Source organism: Pistacia vera, unplaced genomic scaffold, assembly GCF_008641045.1.
Source record: "Pistacia vera cultivar Batoury unplaced genomic scaffold, PisVer_v2 Contig406, whole genome shotgun sequence".
Classification (NCBI taxonomy): domain Eukaryota; kingdom Viridiplantae; phylum Streptophyta; class Magnoliopsida; order Sapindales; family Anacardiaceae; genus Pistacia; species Pistacia vera.
The window spans coordinates 1021735-1043159 of NW_022196231.1; the positions used below are offsets into that span (position 1 = coordinate 1021735).

At 36.6% G+C, this 21425-nt stretch overlaps 1 protein-coding gene across 2 annotated transcripts in view; it reads left to right on the forward strand.

Annotated features, from left to right (window-relative positions):
- LOC116142235 (callose synthase 10) overlaps positions 1–21425 on the forward strand; it is a 39500-nt gene that overhangs the window by 11238 nt on the left and 6837 nt on the right. Inside the window, exons 18-38 of one of the 2 annotated variants that reach the window (XM_031427671.1) lie at positions 223–283; positions 419–500; positions 2545–2594; positions 2905–2991; positions 3156–3241; positions 3770–3797; positions 4472–4569; positions 4665–4746; positions 4851–5011; positions 5173–5293; positions 6803–6897; positions 6984–7074; positions 7185–7345; positions 7460–7569; positions 8299–8433; positions 8794–8862; positions 8952–9120; positions 16931–17045; positions 18597–18716; positions 20234–20349; positions 20442–20525. In XM_031427671.1, coding sequence (XP_031283531.1) covers positions 223–283; positions 419–500; positions 2545–2594; positions 2905–2991; positions 3156–3241; positions 3770–3797; positions 4472–4569; positions 4665–4746; positions 4851–5011; positions 5173–5293; positions 6803–6897; positions 6984–7074; positions 7185–7345; positions 7460–7569; positions 8299–8433; positions 8794–8862; positions 8952–9120; positions 16931–17045; positions 18597–18716; positions 20234–20349; positions 20442–20525 — 2121 coding nt within the window. Of the gene's footprint in view, positions 1–214; positions 284–418; positions 501–2544; positions 2595–2904; positions 2992–3155; positions 3242–3769; positions 3798–4471; positions 4570–4664; positions 4747–4850; positions 5012–5172; positions 5294–6802; positions 6898–6983; positions 7075–7184; positions 7346–7459; positions 7570–8298; positions 8434–8793; positions 8863–8951; positions 9121–16930; positions 17046–18596; positions 18717–20233; positions 20350–20441; positions 20526–21425 lie in introns of both variants that reach the window. The other variant, XM_031427672.1, reaches the window with a different exon arrangement.

Genomic DNA, 21425 nt, shown 5'->3' on the forward strand with positions numbered 1-21425 from the left:
CGTAATCTGTTCAAATTCATTTGGAATTTGCAACATGAACCCTGAATTTACTTTTAAATTTTCTCTTATAGTATTTCATTTCTAGATCTGATAATATGGAGTATAATATGTTGTATACTTGTTAGGATATTAAATATGTAACCATATAATCTGACCTTACTACAGTTGAATTTTGAAAAGGCTTCTATTTATTGATTTTTCGTTCTGTTTCAAATACTGCAGGTATGTGCTGTTTTGGTTGGTGATCTTTGTTTGCAAGTTCTTATTTGCATACTTTCTTGAGGCAAGGATTACTCTGTGATGTTCATTTACATTTTTAACTGTTAGAATAGGTTACTTGCCGATTTGTCGTTTGAAAATATGCCGATAGTTTTTACATATCTGAATATTATTAACATTTGCTATTATCCTGTTGCAGATCAGACCTCTTGTTAAACCCACGAGGATTATCGTTGACCTGCCATCTCTTCAGTATTCATGGCATGATTTGATCTCAAAGAGTAAGCCTTGCTATCCATCTATCGATTTTATGTTGTTGTTTATCTTTTGATAGGTTGTTTGGTTGTTCAATACCATTTGATTAATCAATTTCGAACTATATTTAGAATTTTTTGTACTGTACATAAGAAACCTTGACTTGTACATATGATATATGAAGAGTGCCCAATTTTCCTGGAATCTTGAGATATGCAGCCGCAATAAAGTCACCTCTTCTTAGGTCTCATTTTCAAAAGTGATAGCTTTTGGGAGTTTTTGACATTGATTATTTGAAACTCAAAAATAAAATAAAATAAAATAAAATCCCAGGATTATGAAACCAGCAAAATGTTATGGTACTAGGGTTAATTTGAAGAAATGACGTGAAAGCAATCAGATTGAAGAAAAACAGCTCAAAGTCAGCTCTTGAAATCTAAGTACAATAGACTAATGAAGAGGATAATGATAGGGGTGTCAGTAAAGCCGAGCCGTTCGCGAGTCGGCTCGGCTCGAGTAAGACTCGAATTAGGTACCGAGTTGAGTTCGAGTCTACCCCGGCTTGGCTCGATTCGGCTTGTGAGTCAATAGTGGCTCATTTAGGGTTTTTCTAAAAAAAATATGAGTTTTAGGTCTGTCTTGTAATTTGACATGCAAAAGGTTTAAAAAATTGTAAATTAACCCTTAACCCCAATTAACCCAAATCGCATAAACGATTTCCCCAAAATCATAAACTCTATTTTCACATTACTAATTATCAAGAAACCCCGATTTCCCCAAAATCACACCCAGCCACCCACAAACACAAGAACTATCCAATCGTCGACAACTGCAAACACAAAAACCCTTTTTTTTTTTTTTTTTTTTTTGTCTCGGATTGTATAATTTGTTGTGTAATACATTGTTTATATTGATTTGGATGCAAATTTACCAAAAATTGGATATGATTTGTGTAAAACAAGATCTGCAGGTTATATAAAAAAAAGGTCAAACGAGCCGTAATCAAGGCATAATCGAGCCAATTCGAGCTTGAGTTAATCGAGTCATAATCGAACTTTTCGAGTTGAGTTAAACGAGCTCGAGTTGAGTCACGAGCCGACTCGATTATAAACGAGTCGAGTCATGAGTCGAATTTTCTTGACTCTGCTAACTCGTGACTCGACTCGAACTTGTCTAATGCTTAACCGAGTCAAGCTCGTTTAGAGTGATACTCGGCTAGGGTCGTTTACACCCCTAAATAATGATACCTTAAACATTTAAGTGTAAAAGACAAACCTTGTTGTTAACATTTTTTGCAGGTTGAGAGCTTGATATATCAATGTAATGTGTGAGTTAAGAGTCTTTATTTATTTGTTTTTATTTTAGGAAATAATAAACTTTGTACTAAAGCTTAATTTTTTAAAGTATGCAAAGAAACGTCTATGGACTAGGTGTTTATGAAGAATAAACAAACAAGGGGAAACATCTCTATATATAATAAAACCTCCCTTGTACAAAAGCCAAAAAACTATTAAAATCTACCCAAAACTCCTTCCCTAGTAAGATGAATAAGGAAAAAAGGTGACATTTAATCTTCTTGGCAATTGAAGCTCAGAGAAATAGTAAACTCTAGCCCACAAGTCTCCACTGTTTTCTTCACTTTCTCACCAAAAAACCAATGATTTATTTCAAGCAAATCACCTAAAAAGTAGCTGAAACAACACACACAAGGAGTTATATGTTGTTGTATCAGGTGACTTAAGGTTATTTCGGATGTTCTGTACCTCCTCCTGCGTCACATCTCAATATTTCAAAATTTTGTTTGGAGTTGGTGGAAGTTATAGTTAGTGTCACACTTCAACGTTCCTTTATTACATATTTGAGCTTTTCTTTGAATTTTATGTCTCTTTCAAATTATTGTTATTATCATTATTATTATTGTACTGTCATAATCATTTCTTCTTCTTCTACTACTACTACTACTACTACTACTACTACTACTACTACTACTACTACTTCTTCTTCTTGTTCTTGGTTCCTTTTTCTTGAAGAAAAGTTGGTATTTATTATTGATTGTGTGTGATTTTGCAGATAATAACAATGTTTTGACTGTAGCTAGTCTATGGGCTCCTGTTATTGCGGTGAGTACATTCAATTTTGTTCTGATTATGCCTATAGGAATGACTTTAGATTAGCTTTTCAGCTGATATTTATCATGTAATATCCATTTGAAGTTCTAAAACAAGTGCATGGAATGGAGGGTATTGATGTACTGATTGGATACATGGTTGCTTAGTTCAGATGTCTAACACGGAACCTATCTTTATTTTTGGCTTTGTTACCTTGATTGGAACAAAAGACAATATGTCTATGCAAATATTAAACGTCAGTCAGTATTCTTACATTACTTTGCAACTTCGAAGTTTCCTTACATTTTGTATTATTCTATAGATCTATCTCATGGATATTCACATATGGTACACTGTCTTGTCTGCAATTATTGGTGGTGTAATGGGTGCACGGGCTCGATTAGGCGAGGTATTGATATCCTTCATACTGTTCATGAGTATCTTATATGAGTTTTGTACAATCCATTTTATTTTGTTTTCTTTACTAATTATTCTTTCTCCTGATATCTGAGTGAAAATCTCCCTTCATCAGTATCCTTGTCATGCCAATTGCTTAATGTTGATTTATGACAGATACGTTCAATTGAAATGGTGCACAAACGTTTTGAGAGCTTTCCAGAAGCCTTTGTCAAGAACCTTGTTTCTCCACAGGCAAAAAGGTATTTGGATTGTGATGCTTACAGGTCTTAATTTTATCTAATATTCCTGTAGAAGTATTAATCCATTTTAAAGTTTTATCCAAATGCCTACCCTACTTATTTCCTAAGTCAAATTGTAATCTCATTTAAAATGTTAGCACCCATAACTTTTCAATTGGTGGAGGCTTTGATGAAATAAATAGTGGCTTAGCAAGCATATGCCAGAATGGGATTAATTTAGTTGGACTTGGAAAGTGGGGACATGGCTTTGTTTAATTGAGTGTCCTAAGTATACTTATCCGAGATCCTATTTCTTTCCAATGAAAATGTTTATGGACTGTTTTCTTATTTCAATCCGCTTGATAGCTGTTGATAATTGGGTGGGGCCTGTGAAGTTAACTGAGTAATTTGTGATGTTGAAATTTATGGTATTGTATGTATGCTTTTTCTTGTACATCTCATTTGTATTGCTTTTTCTTGTACATCTCATTTGTATTGCTTTTTCTATTATATCTTGCAAGTAACTTCTCTACCATTGTACTCTTCCAGGATGACATTTGACGAACAAGCACCTCAGGTGTGTGATTTATTTTAAGTTGCTCCCTCTAACTTAATCTTCAATGATGTCTATATTTGTTGCAGTGTTGAAACCAACACATAAACTCTGTTATACACTAACTTCCTAGTTCCCGGTAACAGGAAATGGTAATGTTATACGTGATGTTTCACTTTAGTTGAATTTATCTAAATTTATGTACTCGTTAATTTATACCTGGGAGGTTTCACGTTGACTTGTGTTTTCATTACGGCTTCCAACTGCATTTAGGAACAGCCAAGGATTATATGAGCCTTGTACAAATTCTTAAAGACAAAATAGCTAAGTTACTTCAGTAAACACATAATGTTTTTGAATAATTTAAGTCTGGTTTCTTATGTCAGGACATAGGAGATTTATCATTTTAAGGTTTTATTTATATGTGTGTACTCATATGCGTGCTTGTGGGTGCAAGTATGGGTTTGTGTTTTATCTTCTTCTTTTTTGGGTGCCTGGCTGCGTTTCACTGTGTTTGTGCGTTTGTGTGTAGGTTGCTGCCTTTTTTTAATTCACTATTTGTGTAACAAATGTTACACAAATCTGCCTGTTTTTTTTTTGGGACAGGAGATATTTCAACTTGATAAATACGTAATACTATGAACAATATTTGATTTGGATGATTAACTTGTGGTCGGTCCTTTGTGTGGTTCGTGCAGGTTGCTCAAGAATTGAACAGGGAATATGCATCTATTTTTTCTCCATTTTGGAATGAGATTATCAAAAGTTTGCGTGAGGAAGATTTTATTAGTAATAGGTAATGTTGGAGCCTGCTTTATTGTGTTTCTTTCATGGTTTTAAAAGCTGTGGGTGGTATTCGCAGACTGTCATATGTTTTTTCTGCCATTTCAGGGAGATGGACTTGCTTTCCATCCCTAGCAATGCAGGAAGTCTACGATTAGTTCAATGGCCTTTGTTTCTTCTCAGCAGTAAGGTTAAACCTCTCAAACATTAACTGGAACTTGTTCGAGCCTACAATATTACGCAGTGCACAGCACTAAAAATTTCACATTTTTGTTGGACAATATGATTTTCCAGATATTTTTAGCAATCGATTTGGCTTTGGACTGCAAAGATACGCCGGCTGATCTTTGGAATAGAATATGTAGGGATGAATACATGGCATATGCTGTTCAGGAGTGCTACTACAGTGTTGAAAAGATTTTACATTCGTTGGTTGATGGTGAAGGGAGACTTTGGTATGAATTGTTCAGGCAGCTGTTATTGTTTTGGTTTTGACCGTAAAAGATTTAGCGTAGTTTCTTAATATGTCATGAATTTCTAATCATTGGTTTTTTTCTTATCCACAAAAAAATCTCTTTGATGAGGGCTGACACATGACTTTTTTTCGTTGTAACAGGGTTGAAAGGATTTTCCGAGAAATTAATAACAGTATATCGGATGGTTCACTTTTTACAACCTTGACTCTGAAGAAGATTCCACTTGTGTTGACAAGATTTTCTGCTTTGTTTGGGCTTCTGGTATATGTTTTATGAAATTCAGTCGTCATTTATTTTATTGGAAAATAAATTTGAAATTAATACTGTATAATATCTGAGCTTTCTTTCATTTTCTGCTGCATATTTTCAATTGAAAGAATTGAAGCTTATAAATTTGTGGGTAATCCTTTTACCCATCTTTTCTAATTTCCTGCTAAGTGTTTCCTTAGTTAGGGTGAACTCATCTTCCTTTATTTTCCTTTTTGCAAAATGATGTGTATTAAGAATTCAGAAACAAGCTAAACACATTGGCAGCAGTTTTCCAATTAAGTGCTCAGAAAATAGAAAATTTATAAAGGAATTGGAAAGAGTTGCTTTCATTTTTTTTCTTTGGTGAAGTTCCTTTCTTAGAAACAAAATATACTTTTGAGTTATTTGATATTCTTATTAATTCTTTGTAAGGGCTTTTAACTTATTTTTATAAATTTTTCTGAGAATTTTTATAATGCATTACAATAATTAATATTAATTACATTTTTTTTTTTTATTATCAATGTTTTCATAACATGATACCAAACCGATTATCAACTCTTGAGATTCAAAATTCAATTTTGTATTTCCAAATTTGGAAGCTAATTTTTCAAAAGAAGACCAAAATATGTCCTTAGTTTATCATGCATATATTTATGTGAATAACGTTTTGGAATATTTCTTGTGAATATAAGCTAATTGGTTGAGTAGTTATCTCTGTTATTATTTTACCATTAGGAAAGTCATAAAACTAGTTTTTGTCACTGTTTTGTATGCATTTGTTTTCCCCTTCTTTGATATTGTTGTGGATATACAATCCATTGATTTACCTGTCTCATTATTATTTTCTAATGTAGTTTAACAGTTTTTGATAAAAATTAGAATATTGATTTCTCTGTTATTGGATTTTTTTTAAAAACTTCTATTCAATGTTTCTGTCTCCATTATATGGTAAATGTATGGATAACTTACTTGCATGTTGCTTTTCCCTTATGCTAAATGATGTATGGATAATTTAGTTGGTCTATATATCATAGTTATCATACTGTTATTGACAAATTGTGTGATACACCCTTGATCATTATTTACAATTGAGTTTTTTTTATTTACCCCCCTGGGAATGGTTAAGTCTCAAACGCTCCCATGGTTTTGGAAATATTAGAAGAGACCCCTGGCTGTGAATATGTGATAGTGTCGCTGTGCCACTGCACCTTGCAGAGTGATGTTGCGGCACCACCACCTCTAATTATTTTTTTTTTATTTTTTACTTTTTTTGGTGACAAGTTTCTCCATGGGTTCAAGCAATCTGGGTTGGTTTATGGGTTTTTTTAGCTATCAATTTGATTTGTGTTTGGGTTTTAGATTTGGGGTTGATTTATGCTGATTGAGCTTTGATTTGGTTTGTGTAAGGATTTTGATTTGTTCTTTTAGGTTAAAATATTTTATGTCAGGATATTGTGTGTTTTATATATATGCTGTTGTTGTAGCTTCATATTCATAATAAAAACTGAACTGTGTCAGAGGAATGAAAATCCGGATCTTGCAAACGGTGCTGCAAAAGCTTTATTTGACATATACGAGGTTGTTACACATGACCTGCTGTCATCTGATTTAAGGTTTGTGGCTGGCTATGTGTGTTTGTCGAACATTTTTTTGAGTACTAGTTCAGTTTAATGTTTATCTTTTTACTTCTTCTCTTCAGGGAGCAGCTTGACACATGGAACATTTTGGCTAGAGCAAGAAATGAACGTCGCTTGTTTTCTAGTATAGAATGGCCTAGAGACCCGGAAATTGTAAGCATATTCAAATTTGCCCCCAATAAACTGCTTTCTAGAAAAATATTTTGGCTTGGTTTTTTGTGTTTGCATTTACATTATCCACTTTATTCTGTTTATTATCACAGAAGGAGCAGGTGAAGCGATTGTATCTTCTTCTTACTGTAAAGGATTCTGCTGCTAATATTCCAAAGAATCTTGAAGCAAGAAGAAGATTAGAATTTTTCGCCAATTCTTTATTTATGGACATGCCACCAGCAACGCCAGTTTCTGAAATGATACCATTCTGGTATATACAAATTTTTATATCATATACATGAATTAATAATTTTAGTGAGAAATGCATCTTATTCGTCTGTATTTATGTTTTACTTGTTTGTTTGTTTGTTTTGTTCGAGAATAGTGTCTTCACCCCATACTACAGTGAGACTGTACTTTACAGTATCTCTGATCTACAGAAAGAAAATGAGGATGGAATATCAATTCTTTTCTATCTTCAGAAAATATTTCCAGGTATTTTTTTGACTTCCTCCTCTTCAAGGTTCCTTTTTCTTTTTCTTTTACTAGCATGTTTTGTAGTGCTAGATTCTAGTTTTCAATATTCAATATCCTATAAAAAAATTTCAATATTCAGCAGTAGTACAAGTTTGTATAACTGTTTGTTTTTTATTCTTAAAATCAATAATAGTTTTGTTTTCCTTGTCATGAATGTTTATAAATTGCGTTGTTTGAAGGATTATGTTCTCAACATTATATGTGGATTACCTACATCTTGTGTCTGTTAGAATGCCAACATGCTGCTACTCAAACTGTGCCTAATTCTTCATCTTTGGATAGCGTCCAGGAATTGCATTATTCTAGATTAGTTAAAATATAGCAAGTTTTTCCACCATTCACTTGACAGATTATGTGCTATCGAGTCTGTAATTTGTATCTTGAAGCATCTGTGATGAGTCTATATGCTTTTGAGGTGACTATTACAGATGTTTGCCTTTGTCTGTAAAGGTTTGGGTTTCTTTTCTTCAGTTTTTATTTTATTTTATTTATTTATTTTTTTGTTAGGAAAGAAAAAAAATCCCCTTGTCTTCCACTTTCTTGATAAATTTTCCTTCAAGGCGTATATTATTTATTGGTTAAGATGTGATCATTGGTCTTTTAATCTCATTTAGGTGGTGCTATTTTATATTTTATGCGGTTATTTCTTTTAAAAACTTGGTTGTGGATTTTTTTTTTCTATTTTAGATGAATGGGAGAATTTCTTGGAACGCATTGGTCAAAGCGAGTCTGGTGGAGAGGTAGATCTTCAAGAAAATTCAAGTGATTCTTTGGAACTTCGATTTTGGGTATCTTATCGAGGGCAAACTTTGGCCAGGACTGGTTAGAATTCTCTTGTTACTAGTCTCATATTTTACTTCTTTGTAAAGTTTTTGACAAAATCTAGTTCTCTCTTGTGTGAAAAGTGATGGTTTTTTTCTTCCTATTATTGTTCTGGGGTTGTTTTCCCATTATTTGATGTAACTGTGTAGACATTATTTGAATTTCAAAATTTTGATAGTTGATTCATTGTTGTATTGTCTGGTTGTCTTAATGAAATGTGCATTTTTGTCAAAAATATTTTTTGTTTCGGAGATTATATGGTTCTCATATTATGTTGGTAAGCACAAAATGAAACTATATATATTATGTGCAGTTGGTTGGTTTCTATTATGAAAGTAATTGGTTATTATGGAAATGCAGTGCGTGGTATGATGTATTACAGAAGAGCTTTAATGCTACAGAGTTATTTGGAAAGGAGATCACTGGGAGGTATTTGCTGCAACATATGTAACACTGGCCTATTCTTGTCTAAGTGAGAGGCATGGATACACTTACACAGTTTCTTTTTTTGTTAATAGTGGATTATACTCAAAATAGCTTGCCTCTGACCCAAGGTTTTGAGTTATCACGTGAGTCACGGGCTCAAGCAGATTTGAAGTTTACTTATGTTGTCTCATGCCAAATTTATGGGCAACAAAAGCAGCGAAAGGCACCAGAAGCTGCTGATATTTCTCTTCTCTTGCAGAGGTGTGAATTTCATTTTGAGTATTTATCTTCTCAGTCAACATTTCTTGTTCCTTTTGTAGCCTGACTCTTTTGTTATGTTGAGGTAGAATATATAAACATATATGTAAACTGATAAAACCCCAGGATTAACAAGCAACAAGCAACCAATAATTCAGACAATGCACCAGTTCTCAAGTGTTTTCACAAGACAAGTTGGGATGGATTTAATCAGATTGATATTAAGAACTGAAAATGGTAAATAACAGAGTAGTATTCCAGGAATGAAACGAAAGAAATTACAGCAGATAAATCCCAGCAGTTCGAGGAGCTGGGGACCTCCCTGATTCACACTTTTACAAAATCCTCCTTTTCAACCAAAGGCTCTCCCTTTTATACATGAATCAGCTAACAACTTTTATTCCCTCTAACTAATTGCTTCACATGTCACCTGCCTCCTGCTTCTCTCCACTCAAGCAGTTTTCTTCAATTTTGTTAGTCTCTCTCCATTGATACATGCTTCTCCAATTCCAACCAAATCTGTTGGTGGCTTTTTACCCTTGTGCCCTCTGTGCTGGTAAACCTTCTTGATGGGTGGTCTATCAATACACCCCCCACCCCCCCTCTTTTTCCCTTGAAGAGCCACCTTGTCTTCAAGGTGAAAGTGAGGAAATTGAAGAGTGATAGTGTCGGCTAATTCCCAGGTTGCTTCAAATGGGGCTAAATCCTTCCACTTGATAAGGACTTCTTGAGAGCCATTCACTAGAGTGCGGACAACCAGGACAGATTTCGGCTGAACTTGTAGCTCCATGTCCTCTGTGAGGCCGGGTGGTAGAGGTTGGATAGGAACTGAGCTGTGCAAACTACGCTTGAGCTGAGAGACGTGAAAAAGGGGATGAATTTTGACTGTTGAAGGCAGCTCCAGCTTATATGCAACCTGTCCAATTTTTTCCAAAATGGAAAATGGTCCATAAGAACGAGGACTCAACTTTTCATTGAGTTTGAAGTCAAGGACCTGAAGCGGTAAGGCTGAAGCTTCAAAAACACCTGGTCTCCTGGCTAAAAGTTAACATCCCGACGATGGGCATGTGCCTGTGATTTCATATGGTTTTGGGCATTACTCAGGTTATTTTTCAGTGTGTCCAACATGGCATTACGATCAGCCATTTGTTGATTGACTTCTTCAACCAATGAAGGGTAGTCGGTGAAGCGGAGAAGAGTGGGCGGGTCGCGGCCGTATAGTGCTCTGAAAGTGGTCATCTTGGCGGCACTATGACAAGTAGAATTATACCAAAATTCGGCCCAGGCTACCGACCGTGGCCATTGCTTAGGCTGGTTGTTGCAAAAACAACAGAGATAGGCTTCTAAACAACGGTTAACTACCTCCGTTTGGCNGAAATGCAGTGCGTGGTATGATGTATTACAGAAGAGCTTTAATGCTACAGAGTTATTTGGAAAGGAGATCACTGGGAGGTATTTGCTGCAACATATGTAACACTGGCCTATTCTTGTCTAAGTGAGAGGCATGGATACACTTACACAGTTTCTTTTTTTGTTAATAGTGGATTATACTCAAAATAGCTTGCCTCTGACCCAAGGTTTTGAGTTATCACGTGAGTCACGGGCTCAAGCAGATTTGAAGTTTACTTATGTTGTCTCATGCCAAATTTATGGGCAACAAAAGCAGCGAAAGGCACCAGAAGCTGCTGATATTTCTCTTCTCTTGCAGAGGTGTGAATTTCATTTTGAGTATTTATCTTCTCAGTCAACATTTCTTGTTCCTTTTGTAGCCTGACTCTTTTGTTATGTTGAGGTAGAATATATAAACATATATGTAAACTGATAAAACCCCAGGATTAACAAGCAACAAGCAACCAATAATTCAGACAATGCACCAGTTCTCAAGTGTTTTCACAAGACAAATTGGGATGGATTTAATCAGATTGATATTAAGAACTGAAAATGGTAAATAACAGAGTAGTATTCCAGGAATGAAACGAAAGAAATTACAGCAGATATCCCAGCAGTTCGAGGAGCTGGGGACCTCCCTGATTCACACTTTTACAAAATCCTCCTTTTCAACCAAAGGCTTTCCCTTTTATACATGAATCAGCTAACAACTTTTATTCCCTCTAACTAATTGCTTCACATGTCACCTGCCTCCTGCTTCTCTCCACTCAAGCAGTTTTCTTCAATTTTGTTAGTCTCTCTCCATTGATACATGCTTCTCCAATTCCAACCAAATCTGTTGGTGGCTTTTTACCCTTGTGCCCTCTGTGCTGGTAAACCTTCTTGATGGGTGGTCTATCAATACACCCCCCACCCCCCCTCTTTTTCCCTTGAAGAGCCACCTTGTCTTCAAGGTGAAAGTGAGGAAATTGAAGAGTGATAGTGTCGGCTAATTCCCAGGTTGCTTCAAATGGGGCTAAATCCTTCCACTTGATAAGGACTTCTTGAGAGCCATTCACTAGAGTGCGGACAACCAGGACAGATTTCGGCTGAACTTGTAGCTCCATGTCCTCTGTGAGGCCGGGTGGTAGAGGTTGGATAGGAACTGAGCTGTGCAAACTACGCTTGAGCTGAGAGACGTGAAAAAGGGGATGAATTTTGACTGTTGAAGGCAGCTCCAGCTTATATGCAACCTGTCCAATTTTTTCCAAAATGGAAAATGGTCCATAAGAACGAGGACTCAACTTTTCATTGAGTTTGAAGTCAAGGACCTGAAGCGGTAAGGCTGAAGCTTCAAAAACACCTGGTCTCCTGGCTAAAAGTTAACATCCCGACGATGGGCATGTGCCTGTGATTTCATATGGTTTTGGGCATTACTCAGGTTATTTTTCAGTGTGTCCAACATGGCATTACGATCAGCCATTTGTTGATTGACTTCTTCAACCAATGAAGGGTAGTCGGTGAAGCGGAGAAGAGTGGGCGGGTCGCGGCCGTATAGTGCTCTGAAAGTGGTCATCTTGGCGGCACTATGACAAGTAGAATTATACCAAAATTCGGCCCAGGCTACCGACCGTGGCCATTGCTTAGGCTGGTTGTTGCAAAAACAACAGAGATAGGCTTCTAAACAACGGTTAACTACCTCCGTTTGGCCATCGGTTTGAGGATGGTACGCGAAACTGAATTTCAGCTTGGTACCTGCGGCCTTAAACAATTCTTGCCAAAATTGACTGACAAACACTCAGTCTCTGTCGGATACAATTGAGTTTGGAAACCCATGCAGGCGGACAACCTCCAAAACAAACAGATCAGCCACTTCCTTGGCCGTGTATGGGTGACATGAGGGGAGGAAGTGACCCTACTTAGTTAATCGATCCACCATTACCAATATCGTGTCGTATCCTTTGGCTTTGGGCAGCCCCTCGATAAAATCCATACTAATGTCTTCGAATACCTGGGTGGGAATGGGTAAAGGTTGGAGAAGACCCGCAGGCTTAAGAGCTGAATGTTTATTCAGTTGACAAGTGGCACGCCGTTGAACAAAAGTCTGAACATCTCTTTTAATTCCCTCCCAAAAAACCAGATTCGTCACCCGTTTGTAGGTTCTAAAAAATCTAGAATGGCCACCGGTAGGACTGTTGTGGAATTCTTCCAACAACCGCGGAATAAATTTAGAAGATTTGGGAACCACCAACCTGTTTTTGTAGAGCAGACAACTGCGGTGTAGATTGTAATTTGGGTGACTCTGGGGATCGAAAAGCAAACTTGGATGATAGTTCGAAGCTTCGCATCTTGCTGTGCTTCAGCCGCCAGATCATCGAATTCTGAGAAGTTAACTATCGAGACAGCAGTGAATTCCATGTCTTCTCTGCGGGAGAGGGCATCAGCCACATGGTTTGAACTACCTGGTTGATACACGATCTCAAACGAGTACCCGAGAAGCTTAGAAAGCCATTTTTGCTGTTCAGGTGTTTTCACCCTCTGATCGATCAAGAACTGCAAACTACGCTGGTCCGTTTTGGTAGTAAACTTTTGTTCGCTGAGGTAGTGACTCCATTTTTGAACTGCGAATACTATGGCCATTAACTCTCTTTCATATACTGATTTTTGCCTTGACTGATGGGAAAATGCTTTGCTGATGAATGCTATGGGATGCTGGTTTTGAAGTAAGACAGCTCCCAATCCTTGGCCCGATGCGTCGGTGTGGACTTCAAAAGGGAGACTGAAATTAGGTACAGCCAAGAGAGGAACATATGACATGGCTTTTTTCAGGTTATCAAAGGCTTGTTGGGCCTGTTCATTCCACCCGAAGGCGTCTTTCTGAAGTAGTTTAGTCAACGGTTGAGCTATCGACCCATAATCTTTCACGAATCGACGGTAATACCCTGTTAATCCCACGAATCCCCACAACCCTTTGATAGTTTGTGGAACAGACCAAGATAGCATTGATTCAACTTTGGTTGGGTCTGCTTCCACCCTATTCGCAGAAATCAAATGTCCCAAATATTCTAACTTCAATTGACCAAATATATATTTCTTTTGGTTGACAACCAACTCATTGTCGGTCAAGATTTGGAAGGTGTATCGCAAGTGAGTGAGGTGGGCTTCTAGGTTAGGGTTGTAGACTAGGATGTCGTCAAAAAATATCAGTACAAACTTCCTTAAAACTGGTCTGAAAATGGTGTTCATCAAAGCCTGGAAAGTGGAGAGGGCGTTAGTCAACCCAACTGGCATGACCAGGAATTCGTAATGCCCCTCGTGAGTTTGGAAAGCTGTTTTTGGCACATCCTCGGGCCTAACTCTGATCTGGTGATGTCCGGATTTCAAATCCAGCTTAGAAAAAACTGTTGCTCCAGCCAACTTATCTAACAACTCATCAATTGAAGATATGGGAAATTTGTCAGGTATGGTTATGTTGTTAAGGGCGTGGTAGTCAACACAAAATCGCTAGCTTCCATCTTTCTTTTTAACTAACAACACCGGGCTTGCAAATGGACTAGTACTCGGTTGAATTATTCCGAACATCAGCATTTCACCCACCAGCCTTTCCATCTCAATTCTTTTGAGTGTAGGAATATTTGTAGGGGTGTAGATTAGGGGGTTTGGAGGATTGTTGGATGGTTATGGCATGGTCAGTTGGTCTCCTTGGTGGGAGACAAGGGTGTTGGTCAAACAGTTGGTGGAATTCTTTAAGTAATGCAACAACTTCTGGCTCCATGGGTTCACTCTGCTCTTTGACTTTCCTCTCAATGGAACAAAACTCTACTACATACCCTGCACCCTCACTCTGTAGTGTCTTGAGCATGGCTTTTAGAGAGACTACAGTCTTAACTAACGAAGGATCACCTTGCAACACAATCCTCCTCCTGTTACTATCGAACGCCATGGTTAAATTTTTCCAGTTAGAGTACACATCTCCTAACGTGCTCAACCAAGATATCCCTAACACCACATTAGCTCCACCTAAATTAAAGGGGAAAAAATCCTGTGTCAACTCCACCTCCTGGATCCTCATACTCACATTTCTACAAATCCCTTCTCCCCTGACGGTAAAACCATTTCCTACCATTATTCCAAATTGTTTCCCCTTCTCCAAGTTCAAGCCTAGCTTCCGTACCAGCTCCTTTGAGATGAAATTGTGGGATGCCCCACTATCAACCAATACAATCACTGTCTCATCTCCAATCATTACCAGGATCTTCAAAGTTTTATCCATCGTCATACCTACAATCAAGTTTATAGACAAAGCCAATGGATTACCTGTTGGGTTGGCATCATCATCGTTGTCAGAGCTGGGTTCTTCCTTTTCCGACGAGTCTTCATCAGTTACTAAAAGGATCTGTAGTGATCTTGCCCTACAATGGTGCGTGGGACTGTATTTTTCGTCACATTTGAAGCACAGTCCTCACTCCCTCTTGCTCTGAATCTCGGCGTTAGTCAATCGTTAGAAGCTGTCGCCGCGAAATCCCTACATGGGTGTGTCCGCTGGCCTTTGTCGTTCATTTCCTTTGCTTGAAATCAGATCTGGAATGCGTGAAAAAGAGTTGGGTGACCATGCATTTGTGCGCCAGTTTTCTGGGTTGGGTGTGACCCGCTGGTATGGCTCCATTTTAGGTGGTTGGGTCTTAAAGGGTTTGGGCTTATGTTTTTCTAAAGCCCAGTTTTTTTCCTCAATTATGTGGGCCTGCTCAATAAGTGAAAAAAGTGTATTTTGTTGGGCCAAACGCAGTTCAGCCCGAATTTCTTCTTTGAGTCCCTTTAAAAAAATTCCCATTAGCAAATCTTCTCCTACCTCATGCAAGGGAGCTGAATGTTCTTCAAAATTTTCTCTGAATTCTGTTACTGTTCCCGTTTGTTTTAAGGCTACTAGTGCCTCATATGTTGATCCTTTGAAAGATGGACAAAATCTCGCAACCACGGTAGTTTTAAAAGCTTCCCATGAACTGATTGGTGCCCTTGATTCGACCCACTGATACCAATTCATTGCCCGTCCCTCCATGCAAACCGCAATTGCCTCTACTTTTTTCCCTTCTGTGTAACGATTGACTGAAAAATAGCAATTCGCTCTAAAAGTCCATCCGTGGGGATCTTCTCCATTAAATATTGGTAATTCTAATTTTTTTCCCTTTTTTTCCTCCTTAAGGCTCTCGGTTTCCTTATTCTAACCCATTCCACCATTGTCGTTACTGTTGGAGTTTTCCCCCAGCTTTGACTTGCCCCTATCTCTACTATTTTGTGCTTCCTTCTCCTCTTTCAATCTCATCCATTCCCTCATTTCTAGGAGATACCTTTTGATGCTACATAACTCCTCCTTCATCCCTCCTGACTCCTTCTCCATGTTACCCATTTCTTTTTCTAATCCCTCAACCTTCTGCTCCATTCTCGATTTAGGCATTACCCACGCCAAGCTTTGATACCAGTTGATAAAACCCCAGGATTAGCAAGCAACCAATAATTCAAACAATGCACCAATTCTCAAGTGTTTTCACAAGACAAATTGGGATGGATTTAATCAGATCAATATTAAGAACTGAAAATTGTAAATAACCGAGTAGTATTCCTGGAATGAAACGAAAGAAATTACAACAGATAAATTCCAGCAGTTCGAGGAGCTGGGGACCTCCCTTATTTACACTTTTACAAAATCCTCCTTTTCAACCAAAGGCTCTCCCTTTTATACATGAGTCAGCTAACAACTTTTATTCCCTCTAACTAATTGCTTCACACGTCACCTGCCTCCAGCTTCTTTCCACTTAAGCAGTTTTCTTCAATTCTGTTAGTCTCTCTCCACTGACGCATGCTTCTCCAATTCCAACCAAATCTGTTAGTGGCTTTTTACCCTTATGCCCTCTGTGCTAGTAAACCTTCTTGATGGGTGGTCTATCATAAACACGTATAATGAAGTGTCACTTGTCTGTCGTAATTTGCTATGGATGATTTGGCCTTATTTTAGCATTTCTGATGTTTGCTTTTCTGACATTATTTTGCTCATTGGGACTGGTTAAGAAAGTATAGTTGGGAATATATATAAGAGACACCGAAAATAATTAAGCTGTAAACATTATGAAGTGCTTATGTAGCCCTGAAGAAGTGGGGAAGGGAAACAACTTTGTTCTACAAGAATGGGACTGTGGAATTCCTCCGTTCTGTGTTACATATAATGTTCTAAATTGCATCAAATAAGTGTGATGTTTGTATCATTATATTAAGTTGAAACAAAATTGTGGTCAACTGTGTTTTCTTGGCATTTTCTATTTTGTTGGTAAGTCCTTGATGAAGTTTCCATGTCTGTAAGTCCTACCATTAAGTTCTATGCTATAATCATAATACTTAGTTATACATGTCATAAGCTCAGTGCAAACTTACTTCTTGTAGTTTTTGTTATTAGGAATGAGGCACTTCGAGTTGCCTTCATACACGTGGAGGAGACTGGTACAACTGATAAAGTTTCAAGGGAATTTTATTCAAAGCTTGTTAAAGCTGATATACATGGAAAAGATCAGGTATATTGTTTTTTTGACCTATTGTTTGTCCATTGATTTTGAACTTTCTGGTGGACAAGTTTCTGATCATGAATCAAAGCAGCTGATGAGTCTGGTTGATTGTTACTCTTTGTTGATGTGTTTGGTTGAATTTTGTTTAGCTTGACTAAAAGTAGATAACAGGTCTCTGCTTTAGGGACATTTCTCTTTCCTCGTTTGGGAAGGATGACCTAGTTTACTGCTTAATTTCAGATCACCCATTTGCCATATTTGAAAGACATGAATGTCTATTTAGTTGTAAGCTATTGCCTTCCTACTGGTTTGTTATTAAAAACTTTTGTGTCTCACGCACTCAAGAATTTTTCAAGATGCTCAAGAAGAGGCTTGATATGCTTTGGGAGAGTCTGTGGGATGACATCTTTGTGGTTTTTGTCATTAAGCAATTCCAAGGGACATCTTTTTCCTTCATTTGTAAAGATTAGAGTGCTGTTCTTAAGTTTTATTTCGGTCTCTCTGGTGGATTTCTGGCTCACCTGATTTTCTGATATACCAATGCTTTTCCCTTTTAGTAATATTGTTGATTCCTATTAAAAAAAAAAAAAAAAAAAAAAGGAGTTTGATGTCCTTGAAAAAAAAAAAAAAAAAAAGGAGTTTGATGTCCTTGTGGTTTTGCACGTATTAACCTTATTGCACCTGTAAATTTAGAAGGGATTCTATTTTAACATTTAATGTGATAAGATGAACATATATATATATATTTTTTTTTTTTTTAAAAAAGAAAAAGATGCGATTTTATTTTTGGTCGGTGGTTAAAGCATGAAAAGTTTTTACTCAGAACTTGGTGTTTTAGATTGTTGGTAGAAGCTTCAAAGAATGACTTGGATGGATATCAACTTTGGGACAGTTGTACACTATTGCTACATTACTTATATGATGCTGACATTTGTTTTTTTATATCTAAAATGTCAAGTTATTAATCTTGACCTTTTAAGTGTACTAATATTTCTGTCGTTTATTGTAATAGTGTGAAATATGAAATAGTTTAACTCTACTCTTTCTTCAAATGCTTTTCTTCTTGTTTATTTTTCTAAGAAATTCCTACCCCTCTGCTGTAGAGATTTTCTTTATTTTAGTGGGGGACTGGTTATAAGATTTTTATGACTGCAATCTGCTATATTTTTCTTATTCCAATTAATGGGTTTTTGTGTTCATTATGGTTCCTGTTCAGCAGATGTACCTTAAGCATAGCAATTTGTGTGCGTTTGTTTAATTATGTTCACCTTTTTAATATGCTAAATTTAGCTGTTCTAGCACTCGAATTCCATATCATACCGAGTAAGTTTTCTTCTTTTGTAATAATTTCTTGCTTTGCAATTTATTTCATAGAGCATCAAAAGTTTGTTTTTCACCACATGTTGTTCCTCGTGCGGGGAGAAACTACGATTTTTTTACAAGTTATCTGTTGTTTTCATAGAATAAATAAGTTGTGTAAATATGCTTATGTTTCAATTTTCTGAGTTAACTATTGTTTGGATGATAGATGTTTCTTATGTTATGTTCATGTTTTCGTAGGAAATATATTCAATCAAACTTCCTGGGGATCCAAAGCTTGGTGAAGGGAAGCCTGAAAATCAAAACCATGCCATAATATTTACACGTGGAGAAGCTATTCAAACTATAGACATGAATCAGGTTTTTTTCAGTCTCTCCTAAGTTTTCAACTATTGTTTGGTAGACTGGAGGTTATTTTGATTTTTTTGTTCTTGTAAAAAGACAAGCAATGAAAATTTACGAGACCTAAACAATATTTGGAGCTAGTGGAAAATTTATGTTTCTTTCTATATGACTTAATCTGGTTTATGGGGACCATTGGCTCTAGTTTTGTTCATTATATTTTAACACTGTTAATTGAAATGTGGGTAACTCTTTCCTAATTTCTTCTTAAGTACTGATCTAAATAGCTTCAGATTCATGGTTAGGATAGTTAACTTTTGCTTTTGGAGTGTTGAGTCGTCAATTATAGATAGTTTGGTGGTTTTTTAATGTGTCTCTTCATCAAGGTTTGGGGCATATTTTGGAAACGGACACTAAAGGAAATATTTCTAGTGTGTTTTGTCCTTATTTTATTGACCAACTATTTGTTTCTGGACATTATGTAATCTAAATGCTGACACCATAACTTAAAGGATAAGTTTTTAACATATTCTTGTGTTTATCAGCATAAGTTGTGTGCTATGGATGTTATGTTTTGTTGGCGCTACTCTGAAGAGTAGCTAGCCATGTACTTTTTGATAAAGATATGAAATAATGCATCTTTTAAAGCTGAGGTAAAATTATCGTTTTAGATGCTGATGTAATGTTCTGGAATCCCATGGCTTGTATTTTTACAAGTATGCTTATCTTGTTTGCAGTTTAGTTTTTTATGCTTTTGATATAGAAACGCCGAATTGTATAGCTATGATGTGTGCACTTCTTTGTCTAATTTTTTTAAAACCAATTGTAGGATGGTGGACATAGAGTCATCGATTATAGGTTTCAGTAGCTTTGTCTTTGCTGTCATAGTGATTGTTTGTGTCCAATCATTTGGATATAGTTTTCAGTAAATTTGTCCTTTCTATGGACTGCTGCTTGAAAATACAGGCTTAATAACTTCAGGTCTATTATTCTGTGGTCTGATTGATTAAATTGCTGTACAGATTTTAATAGTTACATATTTGATGGTTTATGTCTATTTGCAGTTATGTTTCACACAGAATTCATTTGCCAACTGCTTAGATGTTTCAATTCTATGTTCTTTTAGTTGCTGGATGTACCTTTTCTTTGCTGCATCTTTCCCCGTAGACTTCTAGATTTGTTTGACATTATTGGTCTGAGACCTGGAAATTCGGAATCATTAATAACATCTTATTATAATATGCTTAGTGAAGAATGATATGGTAATAATCTTCATTTGGATTGACTTTGTTCTGTTGAATTCATTTGCCAACTGCTTAGATGTTTCAATTCTATTTTCTTTTAGCTACTGGATAAACTTTTTTGGCATCTTTCTATCTAGACTTCTAGACTTCTTTAACATTATTGTTCTGAAATCTTGAAATTTGGAATTGTGAATAACATCATATAATAATATGCTTAGTGAAGAATGATGGTGATAATCTGCATTTGGATTGAATTTTTTTTTTTTTTTTTTTTTTTTTTTTGTTCTTTAGGACAATTACCTTGAGGAGGCAATGAAAATGAGAAATCTTCTTGAGGAATTCCGAAGAGATCATGGCATTAGACATCCAACTATTCTTGGTGTGAGGGAGCATGTTTTTACCGGAAGGTCTGGAACGCCTTTTCTTTGAACAATGGCTGCTGTGGTTTGGTTGTTCTGCTAATTTTCTTACTTATTATGTTTTGGTCCTATCCATGCAGTGTCTCATCTTTGGCCTGGTTCATGTCCAATCAAGAGACGAGCTTTGTGACCTTGGGCCAACGTGTGCTAGCATACCCTCTCAAGTGAGTAGTTATCTACTTATACCTTTGAAATGACTAAGGTATACACTGATAAAGTTCTTACATAAAAAGATCAAGATCTGTCCCCTCCCTCTTTTTCTTTGACAAGAAATAAAATGACTATTGTTTTTTAAAAAACGAAGTCTCCCTCCCCCTATTTGGGTGGATATTTTATGAGATTTAAAATAAGTTCAGTGGTGGTGACATTCACCAAATTCAATGTTGGGGCAGGGACAGGTTTAAGGTAGCTTCTCTGCCATGTAACTGTTATACCCTATTAAAAATTTGTTTTCAACACATTCTCACATGAGGGGGAGAGGACGAGATTGATATTTTTATGAGCTTCTCCTTCTTGTGATTTGTGGGACATGATGCCACGGGAACTTGATGATTAGAGATTTTTATTGGGATGGGAAGCATCCACGCTGAGATCTTAATAAAGTGGGATGGGAAGGGGGCTTTGGTTCTGATTATGACTGCTGGCTGTTATTTGTTTTGAGTATAAGAGTCTATTTAGCTTCACCAATGCATTTAAATTATCTCTTTTAATTCTTGTGTTATTTTAATCATTCAACATTGAGATAAAGGAATGCTTCTTGTATAACAGTATGGTGAGCTTTGAACTATGAGTGCAGTATCGGAAACTAATATCTCAATCATAGTTCAGACGATAGTCTGACTCATTATGAGGTTGTCGTAACTTCCCCCTTTAGGACTGTCACAATTAGTACTATGAGCTCTGGTTAAAACCCTTGTGCCTTCAGCATTCTGCTGTAGTTCTGTCGGTGACCTGGCAGATTTTAGGGCTTTTTCTTTTTGGTTTTAGATTGAAGAAAAGTTCTTAATATCATAAGTGGAAAATATTGTGAGAATTCCTTGTTACTCTATCCTTCTCCTATTCAA